Here is a 19,615-nt window from a genome sequence, read left to right on the forward strand (position 1 = left end):
TATCTTATAACTTGATTTTTGTTTTCATTATTTGTCTCATTGTGATTTGGTTTATCTCTAATCATTTCTATATTTATTTCTTTTCTGTATTCTGCAGGAGCTGGGTTTTCCTGGAGGCAGGCTGGTGGTTTTAGCTGCAGGCCTTCACCCTAAGTAGGGGTTATAAGTGTGGTGTGACTTTTTTATCACTATTTTGTAGTGGAGTGATTCTTCAAAGCGTGTTTGATTGCCATATGCAGCTATAGCTAGCCTGCTTCTCTGTGGTCTCAGCCCCTGCAGTGATCATATTCTTTTTGTTTTGGTTGCCTTTTTGATTACGAAATGACACAATTGATTGTGTTATTTGTTTAATTGCTTTCTTTAATAAAAATTGCCTGTTTCAATGTGAACTCACGTCTCTTGCCTCTCCTGAGTAAACGGACTTGTGTCCTATTTATTAGATTATTTCCCCGGTAATTCGGGGTGGCGTAGTCACTACTAGACGGCCACGTATTGCTACATCTGGGACGAAACCAGTTATGATGTTAAAAAATGGCAGAAACAGAAGTGGGGATATTCCTTTTACTCCCCTCACAGGAGAGCCTTCTTGTGAGGCCTTGACTGCATCCTCTTCCCATTGTTGGGGTTGCCTTTTTTCTACAGGGGAATCATCATAAGGGTAGGTGTTCACAAAGCCATTTCCCTATTCTACACGCTCACCGGGGTGAAGACACCAGTCACATCCATACTTGCCATTAAACTGTGTGCTGTCTTTTAGCATTGGTCTTGCAACAGCATCACAAGCGCTTACAACTGCAAAGATTCTACTAGTGCGAATCTCATCACCATCAATCCACTGTAGTCCAGTCTCTTTTAAAACTTCCATCTCTTCAACAAATGGCTTTAAAAAGGTATCAATGACTGGCTTTGACTTGCCAAACCATAGTGATGACAGCAGGATATGTTCTTTTCTCATAGCTGGTGGCAGCTCATTGATAGTTACTTGTATTGGCCAGAGGGAACACTGAGATGATTCAAATACAGGAATTCCATCACAATTCCACAGTAAAGTCAAATCCCACGGGCCAGTTGTTTTGTTCTGAATGTGCTCTCTCATGACGTCACCATCAAAAATGTCACGTATTGTGTCATCCCATTCCCATTCAGCTTTGTTTATTAGCTGTTGGGAGTTCTTTTTCAGACTTTCAAGGACATCTTTCAATGAGGAAGACAATGGCAAATAGATCATGAATGATCCGCTTTTAAGGTTAGAGGCAATGTCAAAAGGAAGATCACAATGAGGACATTTGGTGAGTACTGTTACTTCCTTACAAATGTATCCTTTGCACGACTCACAATAAAAGTGAATTTCAAATTGATTTGTAATGGATAGAAAGTACTTATCAAATAGGTATTTTGTGGCTGGCAGAATACTAGGAAACAAGATGTGCAGTAGTGACAGGAAATCTTTCATACCCTCTCCACTTATTTTATGACGCAGGACAAATGTGAGAATCATTAAAATAGTCTCTGCCTTTGTGACATCACTTCCTGGATATATAGGTTCATCTCCATCATCCAAGTGCAAGGGATCCTAAAAAAAAAAGTTAAGCATTATCATGATTAAATTGTTTTAAGCCATGTGTGCAAACTTTCATGATTTTGGATGGAACAACCTCACAAAAAGAACTTAAACTGCAATAGGATCATTTCATGTCAAATCAACCAAATTTGAGAAACTTCCAAAGTTTAACAGTATTCTTATCGGTTCTTTTTGTTATTTTATTTAAAGAAATAATTAAGAACATTAACATGGCTTTATATTTTGAAAATAAATATCTACAGCAAAAGAAACAGTAATGTTTTAACATTGTTTGGCATTTTTTGTGTTTTATATAGACTACATAAGATAAGACACAATAAGCAAAGAACAAAAACAGAAAAAGAAAATAAATATAGAATAAAACAAAGATAGAAATTAAATAAACAGTGCTTTAATTTAAGGAAGTTCTACATACTGTTCAGTTAAGTAATATGACCTACAAAAGAAATTAATAAAGTTATTGTTAACACCTTACAATAAGGTTCATTTATTAAACATTAGTTAATACATTAACTAATATGAACTAATCATGACCATGACATATAACACATAACATTTGTTACTGTATTTGTTAATATTTAATGTTAGTTAATAGAAATACAGCTGTTCATTGTTAGTTCATGTTAGTTCACAGTGCATTAACTAACGTTAACAAGGTTTGAATAAAGTTACTATTTAATAAATTATTAGTATTAGTCAATGTTGAAATTAACATTAACAAAGATTAATAAATGCTGTATAAGTGCAGTTCATGATTAGTTCATGTTAACTAATGTAGTTAACTAATCTTAACTAATGAACCTTATTGTAAAGTCAAGTTATCAAATGTAAAATAACACTTCATAGTTTATTATAGATAGATTAATGCTTATTAAAGCTAAAGTTATTCATTCAAGAGTGATTTTCTCTTTGCCTTTAGTTGTTTGATTCACATTAATGGCTTAATCATCAGCATGTTTGTTAGATGCTACCACTTTAAGACGGAATGCAGATCTAATAATACACATATTTTCTCCCAACTATTAACTACAATTTAAGACATAAACTGTGTTTATATTGTGTGTGTATTTGATTGTTTAGACGCGCACATGAAACCCAAAATACAGTTTGCTTAGTTGCGGTCCGTTTCCGAGTGTGCACCGCCTTGGGAACGGGGCAACGTCTCTTGCACAGATTATGCTTTTAATAGCTCTTTTTATTATCAAACACGTCCTGCAATTTAGCAACAGCAGAGACTGTATTTTACAACAATCACCGATTGTGCTGATTCTGATGTTAAGTTTGGGTTTAGGGAGAAATGACAGCGTGCGATCACTGCAATGTGAAGGGAAGGAAGATGCACTAGACTGAATGCGGCTAGTTTTTAATAGTTTTACCTCAAATATCTTCTTATTATAATCCTAGGAAGCCGAAATCGAAAATAAAATTTGATTAATATCACAGGGCTAAAGTGTAACCAGTCGTTTGAATGTTTAGTTATCTCCATCATTGTCACTGTTAACAGGGACTTTCGCGCGAACGTTAGTTCCACCTATTTTCAGGGTTTCTGCAGGTATCTTCAAATCTAATTTAATGCTTTTTAATGCTATTTTTAACATTCTTAATGCCATACATGACCCATGACTAACCACAGATTTTATATATATATACACACACATATATACACATTACTTTTCTTTTTTAATACCCATGTCCCAAATTCTGATTTGCAACCATTCAGTTTGACGATGATGCAATGATGAAACTATATCACTCTGAACCGAATTAGAAATGGCTCAGGAGACTTTACATTATCAATAGCCAAATGGCAAAGGGGAAGTCGTGGCCTAATGGTTAGAGAGTCGGACTCCCAATTGAAAGGTTGTGAGTTCGAGTCCCGGGCCGGCAGGAATTGTGGGTGGGGGGAGTGCATGTACAGTTCTCTCTCCACCTTCAATAACATGACTTAGGTGCCCTTGAGCAAGGCATCGAACCCCCAACTGCTCCCCGGGCGCCGCAGCATAAATGGCTGCCCACTGCTCCGGGTGTGTGCTCACAGTGTGTGTGTGTGTTCACTGCTCTGTGTGTGTGCACTTTGGATGGGTTAAACGCAGAGCACAAATTCCGAGTATGGGTCACCATACTTGGCTGAATGTCACTTCACTTCAAATGCTGCTCAAATGTTGCTCGATTTTCCTACGGTATCTACACTTGTAGTGACTACAGCAGCAGCTGTCGTCATAGTTGTAGAAGTTGTTGAAGCTTTGTTGGCCACGCCAAAATAAATAGACATAGTTAATTGCAGTCTGTCTTTTACCCCTGATTTGTGGTTGTCAGATTGCATGTGATTTTACAGTGTTAATTTCCATTGTTCCCAGCTTAAATACCCTTTTACAAACGCAGCAAAATCCTTCTCCGTTTTGCCCAACGATTGGGCTGCAATCAAACTGTTCACCTTCCAGCCACTTCTTCTGGAATTTGCACTTTCCCATTTTTCTGCTTTTATTCCTGTCAGTCAGCCGCTTTCCAAAAACCCAGCATAATGGCAATTTTGCACCGGCCGGAAGCAATTACCAAACTGGTTCCGCATTTATCACACTAATGTACATATTTTGCAACAGCAAATCAAATTAATTAATTATGAAGGCTATATTCAAAATATATTGATAATACATTTTTCTTCAATACTATCCAGGGCTCCAGACTAACTTCTTTTTTTTTTACTAGGAACACTGTAGCCCCTTACTGAACATTTTTAGGAGCACAAGCAGAAAATTTAGAGGCACACCTTAAATCAACCTGCAACGCAGTTTTTCACATTTCCCCCCATTTTGACTTTATTACCAACAAGTGCCTTTTACAGACATTACAATGTGCAGTTTTATTTTAAGTTCACAGGCTCCAGACTAACATTTGAGGGCAGCAGCACCAGAGCCTAGGGCTGGGCGATATATCTGACGATATGATCATGCGCATCTAGTCAGTAAATCTGGTTCCCTGATTACCTCTAAATCGCCATCACCAGATTTACTGACTAGATGCGCATGATCATATCATCAGATATATCGCCCAGCCCTACCAGAGCAACTCAGATCTACAGACAGTATTTGGTAGCACTGGGGGGCTGAAGATAAAGCAATGAGCTTGAGTTGAGCTGTAGATCAAATTAACTTTATTATCATTCATAATGTCTTAATATTAATTCAAATCAAAACGAGTGAAAATGTAAATTAGGGAGTGGAAGTAGCTAATAAATGCTCCTCTGCAGCCACTGTTACGATTGTAATTTAATGTTTTATTTTTAAATAAGTGTGAGTTTTCACAGTTTTTTCGCCAGGGAACCCTCTGGTTGAGTTGACACGGAATGATCCAACACTTACTAGCTAATGACTACAAAATAAACACTTTACTAATTTCAAATTCAAACAAACCTTAGGTGCAGTCTGAGAATTTACATCACTGCTCCACTCAGCATTTTGTGGGTCATCCACTTCCTACAATAGAAAAAAACGAAACATTGCATTTTTTATTTTTAACTGCTACAGAATTGTATTTACGCTCACGGCCGTTTCACACCACAAGCGTGAACGTCGCGTCAGCTTCACGTCAGCATAACTACATCGTCACTGCAGCTGCAGACGCGCAAGGGTATTCACACTGGAAGCATTTGTACAGTGTCACAGCAGCGACTCCAAAGCTACATATAAGCCAGCATTTTTTTTTACAAAGACAACTAGAAATTTGTTTTTAGAAGCTGGTCATTTATAAACTTGATAGTCTTGAAAGTTTGTTAAGATGGGGAGGTGTACAACATTCCCATGTAAATAGTAAACAACAAAAACAACCAAGAAAACCGCTCCGATCTTGTCATTTCAGTCACTTCGATATGTTTACAAGATGGCAAACTCCACAGATAAAAACTCGGGTTTAATTTGGGTAGTGACAATGTTAAATAAATTATAAGATACATGTATATTTCATATTTTGTGACTTGTTCACTCTAGTTTTTGTGTGTGTATATATATATATATATATATATATATATATATATATATATATATATATATATATATATTTATTAGGGATGCACCGAAATGAAAATTCTTGGCCGAAACCGAAAAAGAGAAAACCAAGGCCGAAAACCGAAACACCGAAAGAAATTATGCCAATTATTAGTACCATTGCATTTATTGCTATGACTGTGTACTAACTTTACTAAAATGAAGACATTGCAATTGCATAAATTAATATTAAAGTTTCAAAGATAATTACAATTACATAAATTATAAAAAACAAAAATACATAATTACAAATTATGCAAATATTTATTAAGCACATTGCAACAATGCACAGTATAAAATAAAATTAAAACTAAAAATGTATCCCACTCATGTGTATATTAAATAATAATGTACAGGCCTACTAGCCTGCAGACAGATTTTAAAATGAACTGTTCTCTCATAAAAACAAAGTGCATTTAGGTCAAGTGCATTTGAAATTGTTCTCTGTAGGACTAGAAAGTGCATTACTTCTCCAGTATACGCAAGAGGGTTATCACTTCTGGGGATGGAGAGTTCAGACAGATAACCATCTAGCTGTTGAGCAGTTGAGCTTGTCATCTACCTGACATTTGAGAAATATTTGTAGAGTGTATTTAAATAGGGCCAGGGCATAAATAAACATTTTTATCAAATTAAAGCAGAAATCTAGCAAAAAATCAAGCAGAAATATGGCTACAATCTGATATTATATATATATATATATATATATATATATATATATATATATATATATATATATATATATATATATATGTGTGTGTGTGTGTGTATATATAATATGTCACATAGTAGCCTAAGAACAAAATAGCCAACGTATTATTATTATTTGAGGCACTTTCTTGCAGAATTCCACTGAACACATCAGACAACGAGGGTGCAAGCGCCTCATCTGGTGCACAGACGAGTCTTTTTTTCTGCGCTCTGATCTGTCTCCTGTGCTTGGCGCTTCTCCGTCTCCACGCGGGTTCTCCGCATCCAGCGCGGCCTGGATCATTTCTCGTGCGAGCTGCCTTATTTCCGCATCCAAGTAATGGTCTTTATAACATGGATCAAGCACATTCGCGATGAAGTGCAGATGATCCGAAAAGATCTCAGTGAGACGTGTGCTAACAGACTCTATAAGACTGTACTTTTCTTTGTTTTCACTTCGTGGTCCGTTTCAATCTCTTTAGGAGACGCTTTAGTGCTGCGAATAAAGGAATAAGAATAGAGAGAATGTTCTCACTGGTGTGAAGTGAATGTCGCGGGGAGCTCGTGGTCTGCGCTATGCAGGTGCACGTGCAGGTCGCGGTTTCTGTTTGTGTCATCACAACATTTCTGCCTGTTGTTTCGGTGATAAAAGTCTTTCGGCCGAAAACCAAAAATGCACTTTTGGGCCATTTTCGACCGAAAATTTTCGGTGGCCGAATATTCGGTGCATCCCTAATATTTATGTGTGTATATTCTGTTTGGGTGAAAGTATGGTATGTGTCTGTATGTGTGTATATATATTTATATATATATGTATTATATACACACACACACACACACACCATACTTTCACCCAAACAGAATAATTTAACAAGTTTTAATGGGTAAATAAATATATTTGATTCTTCATTTTCTTTTTGGACATTCTCCAGTTCTTGTTAAAACACACTAGACATGCTTATTCTGTGCATTTTGGGCACATTTTTGTGTGAAATCATATTTATTTTGTCCATCATAAATTGTGCTTTCACTCTGAGCGTGAGCAGCGCAGCAAAAATAGACTCGGCGCCGAAACCCTCGCTTCACTGCTGTTTACGCGACGCTCCTGTTTGACGCTCAAGCGCTGCTCCTGCTGCTCGTGTGAATGCACTCATTAGTTAACATGCACGATGGAAAAAATATGGGCTGCTCGCGCTTGTGGTGTGAAACGTGTTTTATTATTTTGAGTTGCAATTCGAATTTCTTTTTTATGTTTTCACAAAAGATTCTATCACCATCTTTTCACTCTGATTTTGAACAGTGTGGGAAAACAAACTGTAATAAACCTTTTTTCTTTTGACATAAATGCTTTGTTATTAATATATAGCATATACTACACTTAGCCCAAAAGATTACAGTGCAAAATTAACATCAAAATGAGATTATTTTTTCAGTTTGTCAAAAATCACGTTAACTTTATAATTTCCTGAGATGTTGGCCAGCAACACAAAATTTTAATGTCAAATGGAAAACTATCATTTAATTTTTGGAACTCATACTTGACAGCTCAATGTCACTGTAGCTTCAATCATATGACAGAAAGAAGCATTAATCTGAATAACTAACTAAATTAATTAAATAGAGCAAGCTCTTGTAAACTTGATAATCTTTTTGTAATATCCTTTTGTGTTCCATTGATGATAAAAATGAACAATATGAGGTTGAATAATAGATATTTAATTTCTGGGTAAACACTTCATTCTACACACCTCAGATTCCTCATCTGAACTGTTAGTCCTCTCATGGTCAAAATAATTATTGCTTTCCTGTAAAACACAACACAGAAGTCAATATGTCAATAACACGCAGAAAACGTGAGACGAAAATAAAAGTGAAGTGTGCAATGTCTGTACCACAAGTATGACATAATATGGAATTGCAAAAGCAAAAGTTTTATCAGTCAGACTTTCTAAAATAGTCTAAAATAGTTTCTAAAATCAGATAGAAATACCAATTGTCGCTGTATGTCCTGCAGAGATTAGCTTGAATCCTAATCAAACATTATAATAAACTAAAGTGTAATATATAACTATTTTAGCTTACCTCTGGTTCAGCTTCTGGATATTCATTCACATCTTCAATCTCTGCTGAATCTGTGTATTGCTACACATCACATTACAAATTTATTCACATTAGTTATTATTTGGCTGAGATTTTAGGACCTTTTATTATAGACAAAAATACACTTAAATCAAATTACATTTAATACTGACCTCATGTTCAGTTTCTGGAAGTACCTCAAAATTTTCTGAATTGGCTGGTTCCTAAAAAAATATTGTATTACAGAAGTATTTATCTATCATGCCATTGCTTGGAAAAATGATTCAAAGACCACATACTTGACTCTTTAAAATGTACATTATAACATTAACAGGTGTTTCTGTTTATTTGCCTTAAAAGTAAATTTTACTAAAATCAAAAACTTTTTTAGTTTAGTAACTTCTTACATAAATTAAATCACACAAACCTGAGATTCCATTTCAGAACATATGTCGCCATGTATTGTTTGGGCATCTTTTGCCTAAATGTTTTAAGATATAAATTGATAAGTGTTTGTCCACCATCACATTGTAAAACAAGAAAACTGATAGGCTACTTATGCACTGATGAAAAAAATATTAAAAGCATAAGTTAGCATGAAAATGAAGTTGCGACTGACTTCATGTGGTGCTTGATGTCCAGCTGCCTCTCTCTGGACATAACAGTTACTGGGTAAAGCTTAATTATGTTTATGGACAGAGTTTGGGAGACTTTATAAGCTCCACTCATTACATACATAAATTGGCTGTTTTATTGGATTGTGAAAACTATTTTCATATTGAAAATAGTTTTACAAAAATAAACAAACAGATAAATTGTTTACAGTAACATTTAAAAAATTATATGATAAATTTTGATTTTTTTTTGCTGACTCAAAAATATAGCTCATGAAATCAACCACAAAACATTTTTATTGAGTCATACACATTGTATTTTAGCAACTGATGATTTCCGTGGATATCAATGTAACCTAATGCCTCTCTACATGAATTACTGCAACCTGCGCCTTTTGGTAGTTGCAGGCATCTCGGTCTCCACGTCCAAAAGATACTTCTTGTATGGGCCTCGCTGCGCCATTATCAGGTCGATTTGATTCAACAACTGTTTAACATTTTCTAAACAAATATGTAAAGAAAGATTAGGTACAGACGTATCGCTGCTAAACGGAAAAAAACTTGATAGCAGCCACTACCGGGCTCACAGTTCAAAATGAAAAGGGCGCGAAATACGTGTATAGCCTACGGTCCGTGTATATTTTGCTCATTTGATTTTCTATTTTAAAATAAATAAAGATAAATGAGAAACGGTTTGATTTTCGTTTTTTTTCGTTTTGTTTTGAAAAGGGTTTCAGCGCCGCCCACACATTCAAACAAATATTAAAGCATAATCTCATTTTTTACCCACAAACAAAAATACGAAAAATCCAGCCACATTTTCGTTTTGCATTGCTTAAACAAAACGAAAAAACAAAAATCAAATCGTTTCTCATTTATCTTTATTTATTTTTAAATAGAAAATCAAATGACCAAAAGATACATGGACCGTAGCTATACGTACCACTTACTGGCGTGTATGCGTACTCGCGTGACGTCGCGTGCGTCAGCTCAGAAGTAAATGGACGGTTACAGTACAGTTTAAATTGTGGTTCCAGTTCCAGCTTGCTTAAGCTTAGCCTTTATTCAGATTAATTTGTGGGAAAATGGATGTCGAATTTCCACTGCCTTTTTTCATTTTTTGAAGAGGACTCGTTTGCTGTAGGGGACCTCAAGTGGGTAAACCTGAGTGGTTTAAAATTCTTTTAAAATGTTTATTTTGCTCATATTTTGATCCCAGGACGGTCGACGTTATTCACTCACATTTTCATTTTTTTTGTCATAAAACTAAGAGTGTAAGTAACGTTACATAATTTCATATTGTAGGTATGTTTTTATCTGCTTAAAAAAACGGTGCTTTTGCAAAATAAAAATACAACTTTCGCCCTGAGGCGTCAAAAATGGACCTAAACTAAGCGAGTGACGTCACACAGGCACGATAAATACATCTAATAGCGTGAAAAGCTTTTAAGTGGATAAATTCAAATGAAAAATATTTTACTTTTTTGGTGTTTTTATGCAATCAAACAAACTGTGCAGTTTTATCAAGCCCACACAGATTCTGCTCTACTGTCAAATGCTTAAAAAAATTAAACCGCTTTTAGTAGAGGTTTAAATGTAATTTTGCACAAATTTATTTTCCAAACAGCTGATAAGCACAGTCTGATCAAATTAAGAGATCAGCTTATAAAGGGCTATGAAAGCGAAGAGGACTGTGGTCGTGGAAAAAGGAAGAGAAAAGCTCTTTGAATCTCTTCTGATGATGAAGAGCCTGCGGAGAAGGACATAATTAAGAAAAAGGTATGTAGCATGTGTTTAAAATAGTTTGCAATTAAATTTATATAATTTAACCTGTAATATTGTAACTCTGCTAAGAAAAATTATATACTGTGATCTTCTACACTTTTTAGCCTGAAAAGAGGCCTAGTCTCTTATCAAAACTGCTGGAAAAGCGCAAGGAGCAGTTAATTGTAAGTGAATGCATCATGATTTAGTGCATGATTATATATAATGTTAGCTGTAAATGGGTACATACATTGCAACAGTTTGTACTACCAATATTATATGTGTATAGGGCAGTACAGCTGTACAGGAATGCACAAATTGCTGTGCCTTGAAAGAAAAAATAAAGCAGCTGGAAGAAGACAACAGAAGAGTAGTTCTTTACTTGGACACCATAAATGGTAAACAACATTTCAGGCCTTCTTTGTAGTCTATGTAAAGATAGTGCATTGTTATAATTGATAGAGATTTATAGGGGCTCTTTACATCTGGCCACTTCATGTGTTTAATCTATTCGATCATGAAAAGATCAGGTGTAAATGCTCTCCATAACGCATTCGAGGCAGATTTAAATCCAATCGCTCAAACCACTTCAGGAGGGGGTCTGGGCCACTTTCCAGAGAAAACTGGTGTAAATGCATCTGGTTTAAAAATAAATGTGTAAGAGCGTGTTATAAGCTATATGTCATGTAATAAAGCACAATTTATGAATCACTGTTTCAGAGTTGAAGAGCATGGAGTGTGCGCTGAAAGGGGGCTTAGAAGAAAGAAGTGCCCCTTTAAAGCATCAAAAACCAGCCATATTTGCACATCCACACTCATCGCAAGACAACCAGGTGGACCCCCTTGAGGATGATGTAAGTTTAGTTGTTGTTTTTAAGCACAATTGGTTGATAAAATAAAATTGTAAAAGCTGGGTAAATTTCTTACTATTTTGTCATAAGGATTTAAATATTTTGACATAAATTGAATCTTTTATTAACTAAAAATGTGGGCAGGTACTCTTTAAAAAAAAACACTTGGTAACACTTTATTTTGATAGTCCACTTTAGACATTCTACTAGCAGTAAGTAACTTTGCAACTACATGTCAACTAGCAGTTAGTAGAGTATTAGTAGACTGTCTGCTTAATATCTTCTAACACTTTCTTTGTCAACTTATTGTCAACTTATTGTCAACTTATACTAAGCCTAAACCTACCCCTAACACTAACCCTAAACCTACCCAGACAGTCTACTCTGAGAGTTAGTAGACATGTAGTTGCAAATTTCTGAGATTTAGTTGAGATGTAGTTGACATGTAGTTACAAAGTTACTTATAGTCAGTAGAATGTCTAAAGTGGACTATCGAAATAAAGTGTAACCAAACACTTAACTTAGGCCTTGAACAGAGACACATGTAGCTGTATACGCAAACAATGTGTATTGTATCTGCTTTTCGTCAAGCCTGGTCCCAGAGTGGATACATCTGGAAACGACACCCCTGGGGGTTTTTTAGATCAAGGGGGAAAAAAGATTGGATAGGGAAAGCTCTGGCTTCATGTGGACATGGCCTGAGTTACAAAGAACCAACACTCTGCTTTCAGTAGCCAAAGATATTTATTGACTTGCAACATTTCGAAAGGTCTTCATCTGGCAAATAACATGGATAGTTTCAACCTATATATCAACATAATAAACAATCACACCTGATCTAATTAATTTATTATTCAATAATGGCTGGGTTTGTATATTTCGTTTTTTTTTGTTTTTTTTTAAAAGGGACAGTGTACATTAATCAATATTCATGAATGTAAATGTACCCAAATTAGCCCGAAGGGTATTTTTCATCGGTAGTCCCTTTGCCAGATGTAATTAGGTATCATACGCATGCAAAAAGTGCGTATCATATGTACGCTAAAAATTGTTTATTGGATGCACCTAAAAGGTCATTTATGCATATAAACACATTCTCTGCTCCCTTTCTGAATACAGTTTAATCCAGTTAATATAATTTATTCATCATGCTGATAAGATTATGTGTAGTCCTAATTTTCGAATGCGTTAAGAACATTTATATAATTCATAAATGGTTCTTAGGTTGTTTTATCTGTGTTGCCAGAATATGATGTGGAGTTTTCCAAAACGCAAAAACATTGTTATGTTGCCTATTCTTATTATAGAAGTTTGAGTGGAATTTTATTTACTGAATGATCGGTATTGGGAGCACAGTTGTTTTATTTACAGAACTACAGAATAGCACTCATCGGCCTTACATTTTCCCCAGAGATGTTATGATGTCCAGTTTTGTATTACTAGAAATAAATTATAGCTATTAAATATATTTCCATGTGTCACTTTTCACAGTTGCTGGTAGTTCATGCAGTAAATGGATTCAGGTGTTTGAAAAGCAAAAAGTGCTTCACGCTGGGTCTTGCTTTTTTTTCACTTGCACAATCACCCGAGTTATGTCCAAAAGAAATAGATATATCAGCAGAAATAGACAGTTGTCTCATTAACACGCATGCGCAGTGTTGCGCAGTGCAGCTTTCCCCATTTTTTTTTCAACACATTTGTTACAGTATTTTTTAATCTGATAAAAAATATAGCAGTTCATTGTTTGTTCAAGTTAGTTCACTTTGCATTAGGGCTGGACGATTAATCGAAAAGTAATCGAAACCGAAATTCAGAACCTCTAACCAACATAATTTTCCCATGTCGGTTATTTCGGGTTTTTAATCCTGTTAATACTTCCCCCTTAAAAGCAAACTACCGCGTATGTAGCCATATGACTCTGCCCCGTTCAGTCAGTGGCATAAAAGCAAAAGACGGAGGTGAACGCTGGTTCAACACATAGTGATGGCGCAGGAGCGGTGAGCCTTGCGTCTTCACTAAACTTTGTCAGTTGTATTTGTTTTATGGTTTGGAAATTCAAGCAATTAGACGATCGGATGTGTATTATTATATCGAGCTACCATGTTCGCGCAGCTGCATTGTGGCACGAACACTCATATAAACTCATATATAAAGATGTGAAGATCACGTGCACAGAGGAACGCAGAAACTAGTTGTCAGCGCTGTCCTGTGATTTATCACTGAAGTAGCTTAGAATCTCAAAACTTATTATAGCATATTTTTCTACTTTTGAAGGAACTAGGCTATTTCAGGGCTCTAGAGTGCAACCTAATTTCTCAATGGTGCGACTAAAAAAAATCAGAGGTCACACCAGTGTGACCAGCCATTCGAAGGAAAAAATAATTCTCCGCGACTCCGAAAGTCTCTCTGTGGTTCAACAACAGACATAGCTCTACATTTCAGCCTGAGCCCGACGGACCCCGACTTTTTTCTGCTTGTTTGTCGCGCTGGTGGAAACAACACGAAACCGTGCTTCTGCGACTGGACGGTGTTTAGTGTCCCGCAGCAACGGTATGGTGTGTGCTGTCAGCGTAGCTGAAAAGACGTTCAAATACACGCAATAAGCTCAAACTTGCCGCAAAGCACCGGCAAAAGTAAATACCATAAATGTGACAGGGGGAAATAGTAAGGAGATATTTGAATTATTTACTAATAAACTAGTGTTTTCTGAGTCTGTGTCTCAAGGATGAAGTTGCTGATCCGGACTCGCCATCTCCTCAGACGAGCATTAGAGAGAAGTGCATCTTTACGGATTATGATTAAAAGAAAGAGGTTTTGTTTTCGATTTGTTTTATTTCGTTAAGTAGTCATTTAAAGCTTTCTATAGATATATTAAGCATGTCTATAGATATATTTATAATTTAGGCAGTGTCTGTTTTTTTGTACTTATGTTAAAGACGAGACGCAGAAAGCTCATCGTGTTTGTTTTCTTTATTTTATAAAAGGACAACGTTTTGTTTATACTGTGAGTGCACACAAATAAAAGACCCTTTGCAGTTACAAATGATGTATTACTCTTACCTTTATGATCAAAAATGAAGGCGTATCCACTGAAAAAATGCAAGATCACGCTGGCATCTCCATGTCCAGAAGCGTCTTCGCACAAACTATTGGATATAGCGCACATTTATCTGGGTCTAACGTTTAAACATTGTTATATGCTTGAACTGTTTTATATCTATAGATTTTATTTTAGGCAGGTCATAATGATTTGAGAAGGCTAAATTGATCAAACATAGGCTCACTGTCTGCCGCTGGCCGCTTAGTCATTACTTAAAAAAAAAACTAAAAAAAAAATAAACTTTATATTTAACAAACAAAAATTTCTTCCTAACCTTTTTCTAAATTAACTTAATAATAAAAGAAATTAAATATAATCACTTTGCTATTACATACAAAACTGAACTATTGTAATAGCTGAGACAGTAGTATAAGCTGTTTAAGGACTGTTTAGCTGTTCAAATCAGACACTAGAGCATCCCTTCATTCAGACACAGTGAAGATCTGATAAGAATGTAGAGGGGGAAAGTCTGGAAGATTTTGCTGCTAGAGAGAGGGTGGCCAGCTGGTTTAGCCAAAGATCAAGAAGGCCAAACTACAGGAGCTGGTCATCCGAGGGGCATGTGACTGCAGTGGAGGATAGTCAATAAGACACTGAGCCATGAGATGTTCAGTTTGAAGCCCTTAAAACAGTTAATTTAGATTTTCTTTTTATTTCATTTATCTTGAGATGTTTTAAGTTTAAATTTCAGCTCAGTGAAGCACTTTAAGCACCAACACTTTTCCAGTAAGTTACCTTTCTTTGTAGAATTGTGCTTCAAATAAAGAACTTTATGTTGACCAGTTTTTAGTTAATCATTTACAAGTCAATATTGTCTATATGGACAGCGATTTAAAAAAGTGAACTTGTAATAATGAGGTGTTAAATGCGATGCGGTCGGAAATTTAGGTGCACCTAACTTTTGTGCTGGTGCACCTAAGAAGAAAAGTTAGGCGCACCAGTGCAACCAGTGCAAAAGGTTAGTCTAGAGGCCTGCTATTTACAACCCACAGCTTCACAATTAATATAGAGACGGTATGACTAATTCACACACGCAATCACTTGTACTGGTACTGTGCTAATTTATCTTTATCTGATCTTTATTTATCTCTTACACAGAGATCTGTAAGAAATGTTACGAAACATAGATAAGATAACTGCTGATAGTGAGCTATGATGTCAGATCGCTCTTTCAACAGGAAAAAATATCCCACCTTTAATAGTCAATCATATTTACAGTAAAAACCTTGTCAGTGAACTATGAGGGCAAAAAAACAAAACAGAAACAAAATAATCGTTCATTAATCGTAATCAAGGTAAAATATTCAATTAATTGAGGTTTTGATTTTAGGCCATAATCATTCAGCCCTACTTTGCATTAACTAATGTTAACGAATTCAACTTGATTTTGATAATAGATAAGTTAATGTTGAAATTAACATTAACGAAGATTAGTAAATGCTGTAGAAGTATTCTTCATTTTTAGTTCATGTTAACAAAAGTAGTTAACTAATGTTAACTAATGAAACCTTATTGTAAAGTGTTACCATTTTTTTTAAAATGTCATTTTGGATGTTCTACTATTATTTTATTATGTTTTAGGTGACCATTGCTGATGGCGTTACAGTTAACAAAATACAGCTTATGCGATGCAACCATCAGAGACCTTCAAAACTTGTGTGTGATCTGCTTGGGGTGATGTTCACAATGGAGGAGCTGTCAACACACTCCTTAACTGGATTAAAGGGAGGTGCATCAGAGAGTGTGAAACCTTGCTTGAATAAGAAGCATGTCAATGCCATTTTTGGTATGATACTTCATACATTATTTTGTATTCATTATATTGTGTACAGTTGTGTTAATTGTCACTAAATATCTCTCATTATAGTTTTTAATTGATTTTTAGAGTACACTTTAAAGAAGTTTCCATCTGCAAATATTAACGAGCTAAGAGTGGCAGCAAGAAATAAATTAAACAATGCAAGCAAGCTGTTCAAGAAAGGGTAGGTTAAGACAGCAATTTTTGATCTTGAGCAAGTGATAGAATATTGGCCTTCCTATGACTTGAGTTTGAGCTGGTTCTAGCTGTTTGGCTGAGCAATGGGAGACGAGGGTATAATTTCAAATCGCAAATATGTGTAGAAGAAAAAAACATATCAGAATGTCAGATTTTTTCAAGATATAAAGCAAAATTTGCCTGTGAATGCTTTATATAAATACAATATAGTTAGGTCAAAATCCCGGTGATCACTCATATCAATGTTATATATATCGTTATATCGTCCTGCCATATAACTAACACCTAGTTTTTTTGTCAGTTTTCTTTTAAAAACATCCAATTATGCTTAATAAACCAATAACGCACGCCGGAGTAAGGTCGACTTTTTAGTTTTGTGTCTCTTACTACAATTTTGTGCAGTATGTAAATGCATTAACCTGAGGAAAAAAAAAAATAGTTTTGTGACCTCTGCTTTATGCTGATGTATTGTGTGTTTGTGTATTTACAGATCTTACCAAATTCTGGATGAGGAGTAAAGGAAGGATGTTGGATACAATTTCTGACTTTTCTATAAATCTATTTTTAAAATACATTGTTTTATGAGTTATCTCTTTAGTGCATTAAATGTTATTACTTTGGACCCCAGTAAAAGACATTTTTTACTGTATCATTTACTGTATGTCCTTATAGGTTTATTAGTCAATTTGGGTTCATTTTCTGCCTTTTGATTTTATTGGTTTGTATCTGACAAATTATATGAATGAGAAATCATTAAATAACGTGACAAGACTAAAATACAGTAAGAATACACATCCAAATAAAAAAATAAAACTTATCTGGACCAAAATTTAAAAAAGTGTCTGGTTTTCAATCACATTTTCATCTTCAAACTGTCTTTTCAACTTGTGGCTGCTGGTTCAAATATAAATTCTAACTATTGCCTTAAAATAACATTAATGAATATATATGGTACATAATCAATTGTTTTTTTTCCCCCATGAAAAAAAAAATTATAGGACCTGAAGATGTGTTCTAGTTCAAATGCATTTGTGATAAGTAAATTTGTACAAAAAAAAAAAAGTTTTTTTAGTTTTACTTCCCAAATAAAATATGGATAAACATCTATATATGAAGTATTTGACTATGATCCCATGTCACACTTGGTGACATTATATAGTGAGATGATCTGCACTAAGCCAAATCGCAATGTTGATATGCTTTTCCTCGGAAGTCACGTTTAATTTCATCTCACTGAAAATGTTACTACATTCGACAGGTGTGGAAAAATGGCTCGAGAAGTAAGAGTTCTCGTGGTGGTTGAAGCCGGTGCCTGGAAATGTGAAACTGCGTCGTTTGGAGATTTCTTTGTTACCCACCATTTCCTTCTGTGTGTAATGCATCTCACATTCACTGAACTTGTATTGTTTTGGAAGCAGACTCAGGAAAGGAAGATGGAAGTTAACAGGAAGTTTATTGACAACAGTGAGCGGTACAGAAAAAAGCAGGTAAGTGAGATGCACAATGATAAATTGGAGAACTGGATTCTGGAGGTGAATGGAATGTTTTCACTTACAGGTGAGAGGACTGATGGATGATACGATGGGTGACAAGACAGATACAATGGAGAAGGAACAAGGACAAAGCTGGGCGATTGCTGGATGAGGTAAGGTAATGAGACCGGACAATGAGCTGGGGTAAGGTGTGTGTATTTATGATGTAGGTGATGAGTGTGATGATGAGGTGCAGGTGTGAGTAATCAGTATTCGGGAGAGGGAGTGCACTGTGATTGGCTGGTGTGAGAACCTGGCAGATCTATAAACAAAAGAAATTGAATTTGAATCTAAAATTGTTTTGTATTGTTAATATATTTTGACATCCACACAGAATTGTCTCCCATGCACAGATCTTACAGGGTTAGTTCACCCGAAAATTCTGTCAGTAATTAGTCACCCTCATGTTGTTCCAACCCTGTAAGACTTTCGTTCATCTTCGGAACACAAATTACGATATTTTTGATGAAATCCAAAACGCATGCGCGAGAACTGAGAAGATGAAGCTCACGATCATTTGATGGGAAAGTGAAATGTAAGCCATTCATTTTGCGGCATTGGTAAGGCACTTTTATGTTTTCTTGTTGGTTCCTCACAATTCGGACATCCAGGAAATGCACACTTTAGAACCATTTTAAACACTACATCCAGACCCATCTGCATGCGTCATCTTCTCAGTTCTCACGTATGCGTCGTGGCGCTCTCATGAACTCATGTCAGAGGCCCGAACTGAAGAAAATTAATAGTTGAATAAAGTCGTTATTTATATATTTTTATTTTTTGCGTACAAAAAGTATTCTCATTGCTTGATAAACTTCTAGTTGAGCCACTGTAGTAACTTGGACTATTTTAACCATGTCTTTACTAACTTTTCTGGGCCAACAGAATCAAATTACCTAGAAGCCTATGAAGGAGTGAGGCAGCTCTCAAATTTCATCAAAAATATCTTAATTTGTTACGGGGTTGTAACAACATGAGCGTGAGTAATTACTGATAGAATTTTCATTTTTTCGTAAACTAACCCTTTAAGCATTACATTTAATGATTTTGGACAACTTGCGACTGGCACAAATGTCATTTCTAATTATCATCTTCTTTAATACAGACAAGAGAGCGTGTGAAACCATCAGCTGTTTGCTAGGTAAATAGTAAAGTCGTAGTGAATGCCATCAATAAACGTATAATGATTATAACACTGTTAGCAATTGATGTAATTTTACAATACATTTTACAACAATACACTGTGTTCATGGTTTTTATTGTAAATGCAAACGCATGATGGGAAATTGAAGGACAGTCCTGTAATATTATTGCAACTACACTGTAGAAGCATTGTTTTACAGACACCACAAAGCATTGTGGGATAG

At 35.4% G+C, this 19,615-nt stretch overlaps 2 protein-coding genes and 1 long non-coding RNA gene across 3 annotated transcripts; 2 read left to right on the forward strand and 1 right to left on the reverse strand.

Moving 5' to 3' along the window:
* Window positions 1–507: 507 nt before the first annotated feature.
* On the reverse strand, window positions 508–9,558 carry LOC132106067 (uncharacterized). Its single transcript, XM_059511686.1, has 7 exons — window positions 9,385–9,558; window positions 8,819–8,872; window positions 8,565–8,615; window positions 8,395–8,454; window positions 8,061–8,117; window positions 4,993–5,055; window positions 508–1,573 (listed from the first exon to the last, which is right to left on the reverse strand). The coding sequence occupies exons 1-7, from the start codon at window positions 9,466–9,468 to the stop codon at window positions 683–685; spliced, it is 1,260 nt and encodes a 419-aa protein (XP_059367669.1). The 5' UTR covers window positions 9,469–9,558; the 3' UTR covers window positions 508–682.
* A 1,340-nt stretch (window positions 9,559–10,898) lies between these two features.
* On the forward strand, window positions 10,899–17,354 carry LOC132106166 (BEN domain-containing protein 6-like). Its single transcript, XM_059511827.1, has 6 exons — window positions 10,899–10,954; window positions 11,059–11,167; window positions 11,490–11,623; window positions 16,302–16,506; window positions 16,606–16,702; window positions 17,207–17,354. Exons 3-6 carry the CDS (start codon window positions 11,501–11,503, stop codon window positions 17,232–17,234), a joined length of 453 nt encoding a protein of 150 aa, XP_059367810.1. The 5' UTR covers window positions 10,899–10,954; window positions 11,059–11,167; window positions 11,490–11,500; the 3' UTR covers window positions 17,235–17,354.
* A 532-nt stretch (window positions 17,355–17,886) lies between these two features.
* On the forward strand, window positions 17,887–19,204 carry LOC132106183 (uncharacterized). Its single transcript, XR_009424053.1, has 3 exons — window positions 17,887–18,203; window positions 18,274–18,361; window positions 19,134–19,204. It is a non-coding gene; the product is annotated as an uncharacterized LOC132106183 (long non-coding RNA).
* Window positions 19,205–19,615: the final 411 nt, after the last annotated feature.

The sequence above is a fragment of the Carassius carassius genome, chromosome 26, assembly GCF_963082965.1.
Source record: "Carassius carassius chromosome 26, fCarCar2.1, whole genome shotgun sequence".
In the NCBI taxonomy this organism is placed as follows: Eukaryota; Metazoa; Chordata; class Actinopteri; order Cypriniformes; family Cyprinidae; genus Carassius; species Carassius carassius.

Bases quoted from the DNA above. Each gene is read 5' to 3' on its own strand.
- LOC132106166 (XM_059511827.1), top strand. From the start codon at position 11,501: ATGGAGTGTGCGCTGAAAGGGGGCTTAGAAGAAAGAAGTGCCCCTTTA. The intron at 16,507-16,605 runs GTATGATACTTC...ATTGATTTTTAG, and splicing joins GCATGTCAATGCCATTTTTG to AGTACACTTTAAAGAAGTTT. The intron at 16,703-17,206 runs GTAGGTTAAGAC...GTGTATTTACAG, and splicing joins AGCAAGCTGTTCAAGAAAGG to ATCTTACCAAATTCTGGATG.
- LOC132106067 (XM_059511686.1), bottom strand. From the start codon at position 9,468: ATGGCGCAGCGAGGCCCATACAAGAAGTATCTTTTGGACGTGGAGACC. The intron at 8,616-8,818 runs GTTTGTGTGATT...ATATTTTTTTAG, and splicing joins GTTCTGAAATGGAATCTCAG to GAACCAGCCAATTCAGAAAA. The intron at 5,056-8,060 runs GTGTGTAGAATG...TTTCTATTGTAG, and splicing joins GTTCAGATGAGGAATCTGAG to GAAGTGGATGACCCACAAAA.